This window comes from Pipistrellus kuhlii, unplaced genomic scaffold, assembly GCF_014108245.1.
Source record: "Pipistrellus kuhlii isolate mPipKuh1 unplaced genomic scaffold, mPipKuh1.p scaffold_m20_p_2, whole genome shotgun sequence".
NCBI lineage: Eukaryota > Metazoa > Chordata > Mammalia > Chiroptera > Vespertilionidae > Pipistrellus > Pipistrellus kuhlii.
In genome coordinates this window covers 108,930,643-108,949,705 of record NW_023425515.1, presented here as the reverse complement: position 1 = coordinate 108,949,705, position 19,063 = coordinate 108,930,643, and the positions used below count along the sequence as shown (strand labels likewise).

The 19,063-nt window shown below is 49.0% G+C and overlaps 1 protein-coding gene across 1 annotated transcript; it reads left to right on the top strand.

Annotated features, from left to right (window-relative positions):
* The first annotated feature begins 4,766 nt into the window (after positions 1 to 4,766).
* Positions 4,767 to 9,645, top strand: LOC118723030 (ral guanine nucleotide dissociation stimulator-like). Its single transcript, XM_036445134.1, has 8 exons — positions 4,767 to 4,910; positions 5,371 to 5,481; positions 6,063 to 6,149; positions 6,442 to 6,555; positions 7,980 to 8,173; positions 8,786 to 8,881; positions 9,218 to 9,236; positions 9,436 to 9,645. The coding sequence occupies exons 1-8, from the start codon at positions 4,767 to 4,769 to the stop codon at positions 9,643 to 9,645; spliced, it is 975 nt and encodes a 324-aa protein (XP_036301027.1).
* The last annotated feature ends 9,418 nt before the right edge of the window (positions 9,646 to 19,063 follow it).

Below are 19,063 nucleotides of genomic sequence, written 5' to 3'. Positions count from 1 at the left end.
GCTATCTTTGGGGGCTATCTTGGTAAAGCAAGGAAACACCCCCATTGGATTCCCACCTCGGAGCCACCTGGAGACAGAAGGGACTAGGGTTGCACCCTGGTGGTGGTGGTGGTGGTGGGGGGGGAGAAGGACGACTGCCTGGGGATGGAAGAGTGATTCTTCGGACAGGCTCTGAGGCTGGCTGCAAGGGAGCTACTGGGGGCCACATTCTGGGGTTCCCCAGAACTTTAAAACAGCATTCTGGCCCTAGCTGATTTGGCTCAATGGATAGAGCGTCGGTCTGCAGACTGAAGGATCCTGGGTTCAATTCCTGCAAAGGGCACATGCCTGGGTTGCTGGCTCAATCCCCAGTAGAGGGCGTGCAGGAGGCAGTCAATCAATAATTCTCTCTCATCATTGATGTTTCTATCTCTCCCTCTCCTTTCCTCTCTGAAATCAATAAAATATATTTAAAAAAAAAAACACATTCTGTTCCTTTAGTCAATAAATAATATAAGTAATTTGTTAAATATGAAAGAAAAATACTAGACAGTCAAGTCACTTGGGAAAATTAGACACTTAGCTTTTTAAAACGCCAAGAAAATCCATTCAACCACTGGTTGTAAAAGCAGGATTTCCAAGGCAAAGATAAGATGTGAAACCACTTGTTTTCTAGCAGGAATTATGGTACTGTCTTCAGTCCCTTGGGGCCCCACCCACCTTGATGAGCATCCTCAGAGCTTTCACTCCAAGGAAGCTCTGGCAGATGCTATCTAACTTCCTGTCCCGCCCACCTGGAGTCCCTCCTCCGCTCCTTAATCAGGGCCTTACCCACAGGCTACCCACAGGCTGTGGTGCTGAGCCTCCAGGATTGGGAGAAGCTCCTTCCTAAGACCCGCTGTCCAAAACTAAGACCACAAAGTCACAGAAGCACCAACCACCGGCGACTGCAACCTCTACCTCAGTGCAGTGTCACCTGGTAAACCCAATGAGAGATGAGACACAGACCCTCCCCACAGGAGCCAGGTGCGGGGCAGGGACGGCTCTACCTGGGCACCACCCCTCCTTCCCTTCCGAAGCCTACTCTCACCTGACCTTTCCTGCATTTAACTGGCTCCACAGCTTTCCTCCACCAGCGAAGAGCATTAGAGTCATAAACTGCAAATACTGCAGTTACATTGCTAATACCACTTAACACCCTTTGCCTCACTTTTTTCATCTGTAAATGGAAATAATGTTCCTAAGGATAGAGACCAAGAGGTCATGTCTACAGACTCCAACATGCCTACGGCCAGACACACTGACAATCAGAGTGAGTGAATGAATGCATCTGAAAGCCCACTTCCAAGGAGCAAACCTCAGTAAATACACCCTACTGCTCCCGGCCCTCTCACAGGGAACAGCCTGGTGCACACCCCACAGCCACACCGCCCTGTGCTCAGGGACCCAGAAGATTCAGCAGAATGGAAAGCAGGCCCACCTGGAAGGACGTGGGAACACAGATGAGGTTCAGGTTCTCCTGCTTCACTCGTTCAGCTGTGGAGAGAGAAACCATGGCGGTGGGTCTTCACTCTCTCACTTCACTTTTCTTGTCTTGGACACGTTTGCTCAAATCCAACAGAAAAGTAAAGTCTGCCTTTCATACCATACCCCCCTTTTTGACAAAGTTGGTGAACATACCTCACATATCACAAGACAGGACAGTAGAAAGCCTAAGGCAGTAGTAAGTACTAACTATGGAAGAGCAACGCCAGTGTCTGCTATTATGTGCCTGGCAATAGTCAAGGAACTGTGTGTGCCTGTGAACTCTTTTAATCCTGAAGGTCAGTTATAACCCAAAGGAAAAGGTACAATTATTACCTCCATTTTACAGAAGAGGAAACTAAAGCAGAGAGGTAGAGTATGTGGGTAGTTACACAGCTAACAAGGGGCAAACTGGAATATGACCCCTGGCGGTCTAGCTTCAGTCTTAAATACTTCTCTATACTGCCTTTTACAGGGAAAAGCTAGAAGTCAATTTTCACATTTAATACAAAAAATACAATCATTTGCAGACCCCAGCGGGTTGTTAGAGTGGGTTTATTCATGCATTTGGGGATTGCACCTTTCAGGAAAACTTGATTTTTAAAAATATTAAAATACACATACACACAAAACAAAACAAACAAAACAAACAAAACAAAACAAAACAAAAAAACACTGTCTTGTTGAACTTTAAGTTATATATATATATAATATATAATATATAATATAATATATAATATATAATATATAATATATAATATATAATATATAATATATAATATATAATATATAATAACATATAACATATAATATATAATATATAATATATAATATATAATAATATATAATATATAATATATAATATATAATATATATTATATAATATAATATATATGACTTTATATATACATATATATACATATACATACACATATATATGTGTGTATACATATTGATTCTATATGTATATATGTATATATGTATATATGTATATATACATATTGATTCCAGAGAGAAAGGGAGAGAGAGAAACATCAATGATGAGAATCATTGACCAGCTGCCTCCTGCATCCCTCAACTGGGGATTGAGCCTGCAACCTGGGGATGTGCCCAGACCAGGAATTGAACCATGATTTCCTGGTTCACAGGTCAATACTCCACCACGGTGCCTCACCTGCTGGGATAAATTTAAGTTTTTTTCATCACTGGGTTGAATCTTGTGAGGTTGAGATGTCACTATTACAAAACCCACAGCTAATTCTTGAACTTAAAATTCTCCCCTCACTCAGTGCTAAGGCCCAAGGATGTACAGTTACAGCCCCTGTTCGGCCCATGAGGAGCTTCCAGAAGCCAACACACCAGCACCACGGCCACTCCTTAAAGACTGGGTGGTGCTGGACTTTGTCTCCTGAGCACTTTGCCCTGGAACTAGAAGAGGCCAGCACTCTAGCAAACCTCTCCTCTGGGCTTTGTTCTTACAAACAAAAGCAGGCAGTAAAGCCTGTGGAGTAGCCACAGGGGCTGGGAATTCCTGCGCCTTCCTAAGCACAGAGACACCCTAATTAGAAAAGCCAGCTCCGGCAGGAACCAGGCAGCAAGTACAGGGACCTCAAATTCACTTCAGGTCAAGCCTGCACTGACCTGAATTTGTTTGCCTGAGGGTCAGAAAGCTTGCGCCTCAGGGTCCTAGACACACACACACACACACACACACACACACACACACACACACACACGAGGATTAAAATTCTGTAGAAACCTCACCTAAGTTAGCTCCTCCCTCCAGTTGAGCAGAGTAAACAAAACTAGGGCAACCCCTAAAGGTGGCTGAAGAGATAGAAGGGTCCCTCTCTAAGGGAAGAACAGAAACACTCCAATGACCTCAGGCAAGCAGTCCTCTTCCCAGCTCCTTGTGGCTGGAGACCAATCCAGCACTTGCAAAACCTCTGCCCCCCACCTTTTTACCTCTCCACACCCACCCACCACACAAACACCCCAGAGACAGCTCAAGAACATGCCCACTCACTGCATGTCCACTTTTGTAGAACTACTTCCCATTCCCAGCACTTGGCCATTCTGTCTGAAAAAGGGAGGAAAAATAAAGTTTTTTTAAATTTTTAAAATAAAGATAAAAACTTATTAACACCATCTTTTATTTCCTTTTCAGCTGACTCCCAGAGCTACAAGACTATTATGACAGTAGTTCACCAGCAGGGTGAAGGCAAGCACTGTGCCCATTTTATAGGAACATAACCAGCGACCCTCAAAGAGGGTCTTTATTACAGTGCCCACAGGCAGTTCATCAGCCGAGCCCTTCTCCTTTCATCTGACACTGACATCACCATCTCCTCCTGTTGAGACACACTGGGCAAGATTACAAATGTTAGGAGCTTATTTGAGCAAAATCTGGTTCAAATTGGGCAGCATCCAAACTAGCAGACAGAGAGGAGCTCCACGGAACTGTCCAAAATGAAAGACTTTCATAGACTTCCCTCTAAGGCAGTGGTTCTCAACCTTTCTAATGCAGAGACCCTTTAATACAGTTCCTTATGTTGTGGTGACCCCCCAACCATAAAATTATTTTTGTTGCTACTTCATAACTGTAATTTTGATACTGTTCTGAATTGTAGTGTAAATATCTGTGTTTTTTAATGGTCTTAGGCTCTACAGCAGTGGTTCACAACCCATAGGTTTTATGGTTGGGGGTCACCATAACATGAGGAACTATAATAAAGGGTCTCGGCATTAGGAAGGTTGAGAATCATTGCTCTAAGGGATGGTAAAGTCTATCAGTCAGAATACCTAGCTAGTACTCATCAGGTGATTCCTGATGGAGACACACAGAGACCACACCTGATGAGGTCCTTAGGAAATGGTGTCTAGCATCACTCTCATTGTGCAGTTTGGGAAACTGGAGAGGCCCAGAGAGGCACAAAGGCTTTCCAGGGCACAGAAATGATAAGAAAAAGGAAGTGTGGACTCAGCTTTCTCCTCCAAGCTGCAGACCTGGGACATTCCCAGAGAGCTGGTGGAGGGCTGTTAGGTATCGGTGTACAGGTATGGAGATGGCATGGGTGAGGAGGGTGAATGATTAACAACCAGAGGGGGTTTTGGGGGCTTTGATTGGAGGAAGGGGCCCAAGTCATGGAATCTTAGAGGTAACCTCACTTCCTTGGTGACAGACTGCCCAACAGAGATGAGAAATCTGGTAACCAGGGACCCACATTCTAGCTCACTGGACTGGAGACAGTCAGGAGAGTAGGATGTTTCTCTGTTGCTTCCCAACTTTCCAAGGCTCTGGGCAGAAGAAAGCCCAGAGTGAGAGATGTTTCTGTTGCTGTAGGTGTCTACTTTGGCGCAATCGCCACCATGGATGCCTCTTGCCCTCTGACAAGAGGCAGCCTCAGGTAACTGAGGGCAGCCCAGAGCAGGCCCATCCAGGCCATACCCCAACTGGGTCCCCATTTGGCCAGCCCCAAACACCTTTTACCCCTTATCGTGTGTGTGTGTGTGTGTGTGTGTGTGTGTGTGTGTGTGTGTGTTGGGGCTGGTGATGGAAAGTGGAGGGTGAGGGGCACTCATCCTGGGCAGGAGCTGGTTGTTGGTCTGGTGAGTCTGTGATGTTCATACCCCAGGACATGACTGGCGGGATGGAAACATGAGTGCTGGGGACCAAGCTCCTCTACACACTTGCTAACCTTGAGCCTTCAAGGTGTCATCTCGTGCTTTCTGTGGTTGGAGGTCTTTGCAGATGCCCCTCTGTGCCTGATCTGGGGAGTGGAATTTGTGGTGGGCATTTCCCCCAGCTGGCAATGCCCAGGCTGGCCACGATGCCTCCTGGCCCGGCACCGGGCTCTGTCTTTGTAGAGCTCCGAGGAGGATGTCATTGAGGAGCTGGCTGATGGGTTTACTTACACTATCAACTGGAATAAGGGACTAGAGCACCAGGCCAGGAACAGCTTCCAGTGCAGGTCTGAGGTGAGAACTGTCCCACCCCCATGACCTGAGATGACTGGGTTGGGACCAGAACCCAGACTCAAATCTGGGGCCCACTTCCAAAGACAGCTGTACCTCCAATACTCCCGTCCGGGTTCCTGGTAGGGTAGGTATACAGTCTTCATATACAATATTTGTTAGAATAGTAGAGAAAACATGTTTTTCAACTGTCTTTATATTTAGCTAGTTTTTATTGTTTAACTACCTGCCCAGTCCTTGCATATCTCTGCAAGGATTAAGATATTGGCCACATTTCTCTGCAACTTGTCATCTCACAGAGCATGACAAACCATTGCAGGCTGACCAGGGCAGCAGCTGTGGCCTTACTCATCTCCATATCATCCTGTAAAGGAGGTAGTTTTCCTCAGTGATTCAGCCTTTCAGGGCTGTAGGACCTTGGCATGATTCAATTCTGTGGGGATGTTCCTAACACAGTCTGCTAGGTCCTGTCTCAGTCTGCTAGGTTCTGTCTCAGTCTGCTAGGTCTGCCATAACACAGGACCATAGATTGGATAGAAGGTTCCCAATGCCTATTGGCTCAGTCCCCAGCTCTGTCTTTGCAGAGCTCCAATGAGGACATCTTTGAGGAGCTGGTTCACGGACCCCACTACACCATCTGCCAGGTCAGGGTGCAGGTGCATCAGGCTGAGGTGAGAGCTGACTCACACCCAGAACCCCAAGATGACCAGGGCAGGCCAAGAACCCAGACTCAAATCTTGGGACTGCTCCAGGGTCCTCTCAGGGTGTTTCCACTAGTGTCCCACAGTCCCATGCACAAAGGAATCTGGACTGCCCTTTCTCCTGCCAGCTATATGGGAGGCTAGAAAGACACTCCGCACATTTGTAGGAATATTAGAAATAAAAAATACATCTTTCATTTCACAGTAGGACACGAGTACATTTACATTTTCCTATTTATGTTCTCTAAACTACCTGCTCCAGGTATCCTGTGGAGCAGTCAGCTCTACTTCCTTGCAGACCATCTCCACCAATGGAGGTTGTCTACCACGGATGCAGCCTTTCCATGCAGCTGGACATTGCCGTAACTCCATTCAGGTACCACATCAGCAGGGTTGCCAGGAACACTTAAGTGTATCTGAAAGGACTGTATAAGTTTCCTTATGCTGCTATAACATCATTGATTGTTACATACTGGCTGTTGTAAGCAGCAGGTTTATTTTATTTTCTCACAATTCTGGAGGCTACAAGTTAGAGAGGTGGGTTTCAGCAGGGTTGGTTCTTCTGAGGGGTTTCTTGTTGGCTTGTAGATGGACGTCTTCTATCTCTGTGTCATATCGAGTTCCCTCTATGCTTCCATGTGCCCTCTCCTCTTCGTCTAAGGACACTGGTCATATTGAACCCACTCCACTGAATTCCTTTAACCATAATGAGTTGCTTAAATAATCAGGCACATTCTAAAGTTGTAGGGTTTTAAATAAACAGGCACATTCTAAAGTTGTAGGGTTTTAAAGTCATGGCATTTGGATGATACAATTTAGACAACAATGTATATATGACTCCCAGCAGGAGACATACGCCCACTGGTGGGAGGACACACATGTCAAATTATAACAGCTGCAGCCAAATTCCAAATTGAAAAGGCTGTAGCAGTGATATTGCTAACATCAGTTTTGTGATGATGGCTGCTGCCTCACACCCAATCTGGCCCAGGGATCTCTCACTCATTTCAAGTTTGACCAATCCAATGCCAGGTTGTCCGAGGCAATCACAGTGTTCTTTGATTGTCAATTGCCTCATGGGTACTTTGACTCACCTGTCAGCTTTTCATCAGCCACATGGACTGGTTCCTTCATGAGTCATCTGCTCAGACACCTGCCTGATAATAGTCTTTCTTCAGTCTGGAGTCTCCAGACACTTGTTCCTGTCTGCATCTGGAATCCCCAGCATGAGGGTCTCAAAACACCTTTTAATGTAAAAGGAAGAAACCTTAAGTGTCAATTGGAAGTCACTGGTTTTCATAGCCCCTGTCTATCCTGTCCACTGTTCCCAAAACTGTGTAGGAACAAGGTTCATAGATCCTATCCATCCATGCCAGTAACAGAGAAGTGTTAAGTAGCTAAGAGGGGATGTCATGCAGCCCTAGCTTAGGATAGCTCTCAGTTCTGACCTGCAGGACCTTGAGCAGCCATGTGATATCCCTAAGCCTCTGTGTTCTCATCTCTATAATGGGGATGTTTCTTGAGGACTAATGGGGACAATGCTCTTTATACAGCCTATTAATACTGTTGTTCCTCAGCTAAAGAAACATACCTACAAGGTTAATAATTGTATACACATCCTCTCACCTACCAAATTTAAGGCACACCTTTAAAACCCAGAACTTTGTTCAGCGTGGATCCTCCTGTCCCTCCTCTTGCACACACCCCTGAGGGGCTAGGAGTCTCTGGCTGAGCTCCAGATCAGTCCTCCAGGTGGTTCACGGGGATGCCACTGATAGGATCTCACCTCGTGCCACCCAGTGTGCAGCTGAGTTAACACTTAACCTACACGAGGCCCGCAGGATGCGAGCCCTTCAGGCAGGCACACTGTGGAGAGTGGCAGCATCGTTGGTACCAGCTTTCCTGGCTGGAAACATCTCCCACATCACCACCTTTATGCCCAGTCACCCAGCCTTCTCTAGAGCTCAACAGTTCCTGGACCAGCTGTTTACGAGGTGAGCACGTGCCCCCTTCCTCTGCACAAAGGGTAACTCTGCCCACTGCTAGCTGTGTGCTTTCTCTCTGAGCCTCAGTTTGCCCTCTGAAAAGTGGGGTGGTAGAGACTGTGGGGACAAGCCAGGGCAAGTGCTTAAATGCTGCCTGGCTCTGCAGAAAGAGTTACTGGATGTGCAGTGGTAATTTATGGCAATTATTTCTCTCTACCCCCAGGAAAACTCACCCATCAGTGGCCTGTGTCATTGGTGGGGTTTCATCTTTCACTTTAAAAAAAAAAGTTTTTATATTTTTATTGGCCTGTGGCATTTCTGAGTTTGCAAAAGCAAATGGAAAACAACCAGCCAACAGGTTTGAGAATCAGCTTTGCTGATCCTGGTTATTGTCTTTGGTATTGGCAGATTAGGGATTCCTGGGGATAAAGGGCTCCTAGGCCCACTCAGCTATCTGGAACAGTTTTGGTTGGTGTTCATTTATTCGACAACTGTATTAAGCACCTACTATAAGTCATCACTTTTGAAGACACTTAGCATAACTTGGCCAATGAAGCAGACACAATCCTTGGGCCTCAGTTCTACTCAGTGAGTCAGAGTCACACTGTCCATCTTTAACAGGTCCTGTCCCTTATCCATCAGAGCTGATGTTTTCCACTTCAGGAGGCTACCTCCTTATAATGACCAGAGAGACACATCACAGGACCAAATCAAAAAGTGAGTGTGGTCTTTGGGTCCAGAAGAAGGGTCTCTGTGTCTACAGGATGGAGGCTGTGGGTGAAGAGGGCCTGGCAGATACTTTTCATTCCCAAGGGAGGCCTGAGCCCCAGTGGCTTCTATTCTGGGAGGAGTCAGAGAGGACTGTGGATGGTGCTCCCAGCCTCATAGAACTGAAGCAGAGAGGAGATGAGGAGTCCCCCAGAGTCCCAAACCCACCCCGATCCCATCCTGCTCTGCCTGCCCCTATTTACAGTCATCTCTCCTGACCAGCCACCAGGCTCAGCACAGGTCATGTAGTGAGCAACCTGCTCCCAAATCTGTCTCAATCCTCAGTGTAGATGCCAGGTGCATGGTTGGTTGGGCTGGGCAGGGGACAGAACCTTCAGGACAAATGTCATTAGGAAGAAGAGACTCACATAGACTCCATGTGAAAGCTAAACTGCCAGGCCTGCTAATCTCAGCACAGCCACACAAAGGTCAGGGATGGCATGGGGCTCCCCCAGATGGTCAGGGCAGGCACAGAGGCTCAGTGCCAAACCAGGGTGCCATAGGAAGGCAACCTACCTCTAACCGGGGCCATTGCTTCTATGATGGGAACCTGGCCCGACCAGGTGTGGGGTTTTGGCCAGGCTCTCCACTTCCCCTGGTTCCAGCTGAAGCAGGCCTCAGTGCAGGTCCACTTCCTAGCCTCTCATTGTGTGGCCTGCACCCACCTTGTTTGGATTGAGCTGGAGAATCTACAAGGCCATGTCAGAAGGTGAGGGGCCTGCAAGCTGGGAAGGTGATATGGGGAGGGGAGATTCTCAGGTCAGAATTCTCTTAAAGGCAGTGGCATCTTTTCTGTCTTTGGAAAGGCCTGGGAAAGCAGGTGTGTGCATGAATCTGTTTCTCTCTCCTGCTCCAGGTCCAACTCTAGGGCTCCAGAGCACCCCAGAGCCAGAGGAAGGGTCTTCTCAGGGGGAGATATTTGGTCCAGCCAGAGGCCCCTCCCTGACCTGGCCTGGCATGAAGCTGTACTCAAAGCCATCACAGAGGTGTCTTTGTGAGCCATATGTTTTCTGTCTTAAAAATTCTAAGTAATTATCCTAAACAAATCCTATGCAATAAAGAGATAATATGCAAGTTGACCATTACTCCAACACACAAGATGGCCACCCATGTGGACACAAGATGGCGGACACAAGATGGCCTGCAGGGGAGGGCAGTTGTGGATGATCAGGCCTGCAGGGGAGGGTAGTTGGGAGGGACAAGGCCAGAAGGGGAGGGCAGTTGGGGATGACCAGGCCTTCAGGGGAGGACAGTTGGGAGCAACCAAGCCTGCAGGGAAGGGCTGTTTGGGGGGACCAGGCCTGCAAGGGGGTTAATACAGGATGACCAAATGACTGAACAGCAGGCTGTATGGGGTGACCAGGCTGGCAGGGGGGGCAGTTATGGGTGACCAGGCTGGCACAGGGGGGGAGGGGAGGAAGTGCGGAGGTAGGTACAGCGAGGAGCAACCAGGCTAGTGGAAAGGGGAGTTAGGGGCAATCAGACTGGTGGGGAAGGGCAGTTGGGGGGGCAACCAGGCTGAGGGGGGAGGCAGTTGGGGGTGACCAGGCCATCAGGAGAGGCAGTTAGGGATGATCAGGAAGATAGGCAGGTGAATAGTTAGGAGCCAGTGATCCTGGATTATGAGAGGGATGTCTGACTGCCGGTTTAGGTCTGATCATATGAGGGGTTCCAGATTGGAAAGGGTGCAGGCTGGGCTGAGGAGACAACCCCTCACCTGTGCATGAGTGCATGAATTTTGTGCACCAGGCCTCTAGTATAGGATAATAACCATGGGGCCAGTTCAGCCACAACACTGGTTCTGAGAAGAGAAATGTCTGGGGTTCACACTAGTAGTACAGGCCCCAGGGAGTGCCTCAGGCATTTCCAGCTCACAACATCACTGGCCTTAAGCTGAGACCAACACAGAGCAGTGAGATCTTTGTTGTGATGGACCACTTCAATGCCTCTTGATTGTAGTAGTGGTTACATGAATTTACAATGTATAAGTGTCTATACTGTACCAATATTAATTCCCTGGTTTTTATATCCTACCTAATAAAAGAGTAATATACAAATTAACCATCACTCTGCTACACACACAAGCCATGCCCACCAGCCAATCAGAGCGAGTATGCAAATAAACCCAACCAAGTTGGCTACAGCCACAGAGAGCAGGAGGGAGGCTTGGATTTTCCAGGCAATGGAGGAAGCCAAGCTTTCCGCCTACCCTTGCCGGCCTAAGCCTCCACTCAAAACTACAAAGTTTCAATTATAGAAGGTAAACAAATCCAAACAGAAATGGCAGCAGCCATGGAGCAGGAAAGAGTGGAAGGCTAGGGTTGCCTCTGGCAACAGAGAAAGCAAAGCTTTCTGCACACCCTGGCCAGCCCAGGCCTCCACTCCAGGCTACAAAGTTTCAATTATGGAAGATATATAAATTCCAACAGAAATGGCTGCTGCCATGGAGCAAGCAGGAGGCTTGGCTCTGCTCCAGGCTACAAAGTTTCAATTGTAGAAGGTAAATAAATTCCAGATACCAGGGCCTCCTCTTGGGTCACCAGGGGGTGTGTCTGGCCTGCAAACCACCACAGGCCCCTTGCTCAGCCACCCCCACCCCAAAGGAATCCCCACCCTGATCCGGGACACCCTTCAGGGCAAACAAGACATCCCCCACCCATGCAACAGGCCTCTAGTCTATCTAATAAAAGAGTAATATGCAGATTGACCATCACTCCAATATACAATAGCTGCCCCCATGTGATCAAAGATAGCTACCCCCATGTAGACACAAGATGGCCACCACAAGATGTCCAGCAGGGGAGGGCAGTTGTGGAGAATAGGCCTGCAAGGGAGGGCAGTTTAGAGGGACCAAGTCTGAAAGGGAGGGCAGTTGGAGGTGATCAACCCTGCAGGGAGGGCACGTAGGGGTGACCAGGCCAGCAGAGAAGGGAAGTTGGGGGCAAACAGGCTGGCAGGAGAGCAGTTAGGCATCAATCAGGCTGGCAGGGGAGTAGTTAGGGATTGATCAGGTTGGCAGGCAGAAGTGGTTAGGGGTGATCAGGAAGGCAGGCAGGCGAGCAGTTGGGAGCCAGCAGTCCTGGATTGTAAGAGGACAGTCGGACATCCCTCGGGGATGGACCAGGAATCCGGACATCCCTTGCCCTCCATTCCTTGATTGGAGAGAGTGCAGGCTGGGCTGAGGTGCACCAGGCCTCTAGTTGTAGCATAGTTGGGAAAGAGGTAAAATATCTATAATTTCCTGTTAAAATGTTTAAACGCATACAGTTATATTATATGTAAACTATAGTGCAATAAAGTTAAAATTTTAAAGTGTTTTTTTAAATGTTGGGCAAAATGTAGTAGAACAGCCTGAATTTATGCTTTGGAGCCAGAAAGAATTGCATTAGACCTTTTTATTTTCTTATTTAATGTCAGAGAAAAGTCATAACCTCTCTGATATCTATTTTATTATCTGTGTCTAAATTGATCCTTCAGTGTTGAATCAACAGGCCGCCTCACACCCCAAGAGAATATGTAGATTATTTCAATCCTGTAATATGGATGGTATAATACCTAATAAAAGAGTAATATACAAATTAACCATCCATATTACAGGGTTGAAATAATCTATATAGAATACCTAATTCAAGTAAGCATTCCACAGATTTTCCTTACCCCATTATGAGATTTCTCTTATAAAATATTTCACAAATTATTTAAAAATTTCTTTGTCAGTTTTCTCTATACTAGTGGTTGGAAATATAATTATAGCATGAGACTCTTCCAGCTCTTAGCTTTATGATTCTATGGCCCAATAAATTCATTCAACTCAGGAATTATGGTTTACCAGGGAGCAATGCTAACAGTTACCACCAGGTGGCAGGCCACTTCTCTATTGTGGCCGTAGAATACTTAAGTCCTTGTAGCAGTTACATTAATTTACAATGTGTTAAGTATTTACACTGCATCAGTATTAACTTCCTGTTGATTCAACATTGAAGGATCAATTTGGACGTGGAAAGAATGGTAACCAGCTATATTTAGATTATAAAGTCTTTCTCTGTTTCCTGCTGTGAGGAATTTCTGGAACAGCTCAGTTTCTCCAGATTGGCTGGCCCTGAGGTTTTGGATGTGATCCAATAATGTACTCAGTTAAACTTGGTTCAAGAGTTTATCAAATATTTATCAAGCTCAGATGACAGACACTGTGCAAAGGGCTGGGGACCAAGCCACATTAAGTGTTGAGGATGGATGGCACATTTGCTTCTAGGTCCTAGAACCTAGCGTGTGTGTGTGTGTGTGTGTATGTGTGTGTGTGTGTGTGTGTGTTTATTGCAAGGTGTTTTCCTATAAAATCCTCCTATATGCATTTATACAAGGTACTGCAAAAAAGTATTTGTTCTTCTTTGGTATCTACTCATATGACCTGAGCAAAGCTAAAACAAAACAAACCTGGGCAAAAGTAATTTAGTTGATTTCAGGCCAACTGATGCATCTTCTCAAGATATCTGGGGTCATAGGGTAACCAACTTGTCTCAGTTTTCCTGGGTCTTTCCCGGTTTTAGTTATAAAGGTCTCACATCAGTGAGACCCCTCAGTCCCAGGCACACGGGGAGGGTTGGTCCCCCGACCTACGGATGGCGTTTCTCTTCCCCCAGGCTGCGGGGATTTCTAATGGGGAAATGGGAGTGGATTTCAGAATGGCCTATCGTGGGTTGTCACTAAGCCTGTCTATCACGGGGCCTGCCAGTCAGAGCCCGAGTCCAGCTGTCAAGCAGACCTACAGTCGCCTTTTGAATCCCGGGACAGTGCCCACAATAAATCGGAGACAGAAAAGCCTGGGAAAGTGCAGGAAGGTCAGAGGAAGGCCACTGAGGAAGTGGCATCTGAGCCTCCAAGCCCTGGGGAAGCTGGGACAGACAGAGGGACCAGCTGAGGACAGGGCTGAGACGGAGAGGAACCAGGGCAGGGGAACACGCCTCGCTCAGTGTGCAGCAGAACGCGGGAAAAGGTGCCGGTGAGTCTGGGAGGGTCGGCAGAGGCCGGTTGGGGTGTGGTCCTGTGGGTCTCTGCGAGGAGTTTGGAATTTGTTCTCAGCAAAGAGAAGCCCTGAGGAGGGGAAGGACCCCGCCCAGTTTGTGTTGTAAACCCATCCCCCTGGCTGCTGTGGGGAAGATGGACAGTGAGGGAGCAAGTATGAACAAAGAAACTGTTAGGAATAAAGCCCATTGGGAAGTGCCCGCCGTGTGAATTGTAAGACAGCCGGGCCACCACCTGAAGGTGCAAGGCCAGGTGCAAGGAGAGACGGTGCCGCACAGCAGCTCCTCAGCCTGAACCTCCCGCTTCCATGTCCCACTTTGCAGCCAAGAAGCAGTGCAGCCGCTCAGCCTGGGGTCTGGCAATCTGTAAAGTGGGCCCAGGGTGACCCCATAGATAGGCACCCAGCTCTTAGGGCCCCGCTGTCCACAGGGCTTCCCCTCCAAGCAGCAGAGTGAGGAGGGATGAGTGAGGAGAGGTGAGGAGGGGTGAGTGAGGAGGGGTGAGTGAGGAGGGATGAGTGAGGAGAGGTGAGTGAGGAGAGGTGAGTGAGGAGGGATGAGTGAGGAGGAATGAGGAGGGATGAGTGAGGAGAGGTGAGGAGGGGTGAGTGAGGAGGGGTGAGTGAGGAGGGATGAGTGAGAAGTGAGTGAGGAGGGGTCAGTGAGGACAGGTGAATGAGGAGTGAGTGAGTGAGGAGGCATGAGTGAGGAGAGGTGAGTGAGGAGAGGAGAATGAGGAGGGATGAGTAAGGAGAGGTGAGTGAGGAGGGGTGAGTGAGGAGAGGTGAGTGAGGAGGGATGAGTGAGGAAAGGTGAGTGAGGAGAGGTGAGTGAGGAGGGATGAGTGAGGAGAGGTGAGTGAGGAGGGGTGAGTGAGGAGAGGTGAGTGAGGAGGGATGAGTGAGGAAAGGTGAGTGAGGAGAGGTGAGTGAGGAGGGATGAGTGAGGAGGGATGAGGGAGGAGAGGTGAGTGAGGAGGGATGAGTGAGGAGAGGTGAGTGAGGAGAGGTGAGTGAGGAGGGTTGAGTGAGGAGAGGTGAGTGAGGAGGGATGAGTGAGGAGGGTTGAGTGAGTAGAGGTGAGTGAGGAGATGAGGCAGGATAATGGGAGCTTTGGGAAAACCAGGATACCGTGTAATGCTCTTAGTCCCCCACCAGCTTCCCCCTGGGCCCAGCAGGATGCTTTCCTGGTCACCCCCGTCACCCTCTGCCCAGGTGACCTCACCCCTGCTCCCTTCCCAGGGATTCTCCTTGTGCAGTAAGCTCGGGGCTCTAGGATACCACAGATGCCGGCTGCCCATCTTCTGCAGGAGGAAGGCCAAGAACAGGCTCCACCTTTTGGTGGTGCAGCTCCAAGGCTTTGCTCCATCCGTGCGGAACCAGGTCCTTCCCTAGGGGTGCCTTTCCTACACTTTCCTCCACCCCCCACACCCCTCAGAGCAGAGGACAGGCTCCCGCCTCTGCCCAGGGTGTAGTCCTTTAAAAAAAAAAGATTTTATTGATTTTGAGAGAGAGGGAGAGAGAGATTGGTTGTTTTCCACACGTGCCTTGACCTGGGATCGAACCCACAAAACCTGGGTATGTGTCCTGACTGGGAATTGAACCCACAACCTTTTGGTGCAAGGGATGATGCTCCAACCAACTGAGCCACCGAGCCACGGCTGGAGAGTAGCCGTTGGCCATTTATCGCGCCCCCTAAGGCTCCTCTTTACAAAGTAGGGGTGTCGAACTCAATCAGAGAAGGGGCCAAAATCTAAAATCCAGCCTAAATCGGGGGCCGAATGGTTTACTGAACAGTCATAAACTGTCATTGTGATGGAAACGCAGCAGAGTGCAGTGATGACAGCGCGGTGCGGGCCACATTGCAAGGCCTGGCGGGACGAATTTGGCCCGCGGGCCTTGTGTTTGACACATGTGTTACAAAGGATAACTCAGAGCAGCGTGCGTGAGCCTCAGCGACAGGGCTGGGAGGTAAATGCAGGGTCTAAGCCGCTGGAATATTGTCCTAACTTCAGTCACTTGGGAACACACATAGGGTCTAAGGCCCCCAGAAACTGAGGTTAGGACAATATTCAAACTGCGTGTTTGCCTGTTTTTTGTTGTTGTTGTTGTTTTGTTTTTATATATATATATATATATATATATATATATATATATATGTATGTATATGTATGTGTGTATATATATATATGTATATTATTGATTTTTTACAGAGAGGAAGGAAGAGAGATAGAGAGCTAGAAACGTCGATGAGAGAGAAACATCGACCAGCTACCTCTTGCACACCCCCTACCGGGGATGTGCCCGCAACCAATGTACATGCCCTTGACCGGAATCGAACCTGAGACCTTTCAGTCTGTAGACTGATGCTCTACCACTGAGCCAAACAGGCTTTGGCCGTTTGCCTGGTTTTAAGCACGTACAGTGTCCCCAGGGATGCTGCTGAAAGAGAACCACGTGGGTGGGAAAGGAAGGAAAAATAAAGCCCATGGTCACCCTCCTGTCCCAGGAACCCTGGCCCCTGACCATGTTGCTGCCCCTCTGCCAGACAGTCGTCCCCTAGTCACGTTCAGTGCCTCTGTGGATTGTCTTCATTATGCCCACCCGCCGCTTGAGGATAGTAATGAGGGCAGGCTCACCTGTACTTGGGCAAAGCTTTAAGAGCCCCAGTTCCCTAACCCTCCCACCCCCTGGAGGACAAGTCCTCTTGACTCCAGAGAATGAAGAACAAATCCGCTCAGATGTCTTCCTAACAGAACAACAGGGGTTAGGTCACTTAAATATTTCTACACTTCATACTGCCCTCCAGTGCTGAAAATGCTTTCTCACTTCTAAAAGTAGTTACAAGTCCAATTTATACAAATTACCACAACTGAATAAATAAATAAATAAAATAATAAAAATAATAAAAAAAATAATAAAGGAAATCGCAGGCTCTGCTGAATTTACCAATTCTTCAAATAATAGCAACTATGCACAAACTCTTTCAGGACACAGAGCAGGAAGGGAGACTTCCCGTTCCTTTTGCGAGGCCAGGTGTCACTGATACTGACTGAGTTGCTGTGCCTGAGCGGAGAGACCAGTGGAGGAAAGGAGGCTGGGCTGCTGGGGCTGCAGGGAGCAGGGCCTTGCCCACCTGCTGGTGTGCCTTCCAGAGTGACCGAGGTAGTGACAGGGAGCCTGCAGGGCTTGACTGCTGTCACTAACACCGAGGACAGCGCAGGCTCACCCCAGAGCCCTAGTGGGATCCGGCTGCTCTGACGGCCTGGCTGCCCCGGGCTCACCTCCCTGTGGGGGCTCTGAGCCAGCAGCTCTCAGCAGAGGGATGAGACACTGCCTGGCACCATCCAGGGCACAGGGACTTTGGCCTCAGACAGACCTGTTTCCACTCAGCGTGGGGATTACAGGAAAGGCAGGCTTCGCTCCAGGTGAGATGTTTTGCAGGGTGAACGCTCCGTGGGCAAACCTAGGTGTGTCCTTCAGGAGCAGGCCCGCAACTCCCAGCAAGGTGTCCCGAGAACCCTGCCTTGGTCTCCACTGCCAAGGGCTCGGGCACCCCTCTGCCTCCTCCATCATGAGCCCTACAGTGACTGTTCTACAGAAGCTCCAGGACAGCATGGCCGAGTGCCTCCCGCCCAGGAGCCCTTCTCTGAGATTCTGACCCAGAACTTGCCGCTCCTAAACGCCCTTCGTGACAGCGGCCAGGCTGAGCCATCCCAGGAGCCCAGGACCCCTCCCAGAGTGTGCCGTCCCCCCTCGCCCCCCATCATCGCGAAGGTGCCGGAGGAGGGCAGGCTCCCAGGATGAAGCCCTCTCCAGCTTAACCAAATTGCAGATCCTGCACAGGAGGTGACTCTGTGCTGGGCCACATGGTCCAGCCTGTGGGCCTCAGCATCCCTCGGGGATGGACCAGGAATCTGGTCCCAGCAGGGAGCTCAGCTGCTCCTCAGTAGCAGATACTCCCCCAGAGTCCCCTGGCTATGATGCCGGTGGACCTGGAGCTTGGGGAGCAGACTGTCCAACAGGTGTTCGAAATAAAAGAATGCTGGGCTCACTCAGTTTGGAAGCCATATTTTAAAAGACACTCAGTTCTCTAAATGTCTGTGTTATTCAAGAGAGAAAGAAAATTCAAAATGGGCTTGGTACAATGTTTTTACTCTTACAGTTTAGTAATGCTGAAAAGTTTATGCATTTACATAGCTTTTAAAAAATTCTTTAGCATTCTTTAGGAAGTTTAAGATAAATTAATTTTAATGGCAATCAACTTAAAATCAGTCTTGGTAAATATTAACACTGGCTCTCGGTGGCTTTGTTTCAGTGGCGCTCTGGCAGGGAGCTGGGTGGGGCCCCTCTCATGTCCCTGCCACCTGAGGTACCGGAGCCTCCTGGTGCTGGGCTGTCCCTCAGGCTCCCAGCAGGGGGCACAGAACCTGCTCAGGGCGCCTGGTGGGGGAAGAGCAACCAGGGGCTTGGAGGTTCTCCAGGTGAATAGCCATGGCTGCCAGGCCAAGGCCACCTCCTCCGGGAGGGCCAGGAGGGGCACCTGTACTGGGACAGCCCACAGATCCTCAGAACGTGACTTCACGTGGAGACGGGGCCTCTGCAGACACAATTAGGCCTCAACCTGAGCCCATCCTCCATTATCTGGTGGCCCTGAACCCAATGAGAGTGTTGTAAGAGACACTGGGAAGACAAATGGGATGGGTGGGACGAGAAGATTAAGGTAGAGCTTAAAGTGAGGCAGTCATAGCCCAGGGACACCTGGAGCTCTGGGAGCTGGAAGAGGCAGGAAGGTGCCCCCAGGGTCTCTGCAGGGAGGGCCACCTGTTGCCACCTTAACTTGGGACGGGACATCTGGCCCAGACTAGAGAGAGGATTTCTGTTTGTTTGTTTTTTCCAGCTGACAGTGTGTGATACCTCACCCTCACCCCCAACCCCCGGCCCCAGGAAACAAGCAACATCCTTCCTACAAATTCAGGTCACTCCAGCTTACAGGCAAGGCTCTGTGCTGTCACGTGTAGACACCACCACTGTGAGTGGGGTTTGACCACTGGAGGGCGGATGGGCGTTGTTCTGGTCTCAGGGGAACAAGTCCCTGGCTGCTTCTCCCC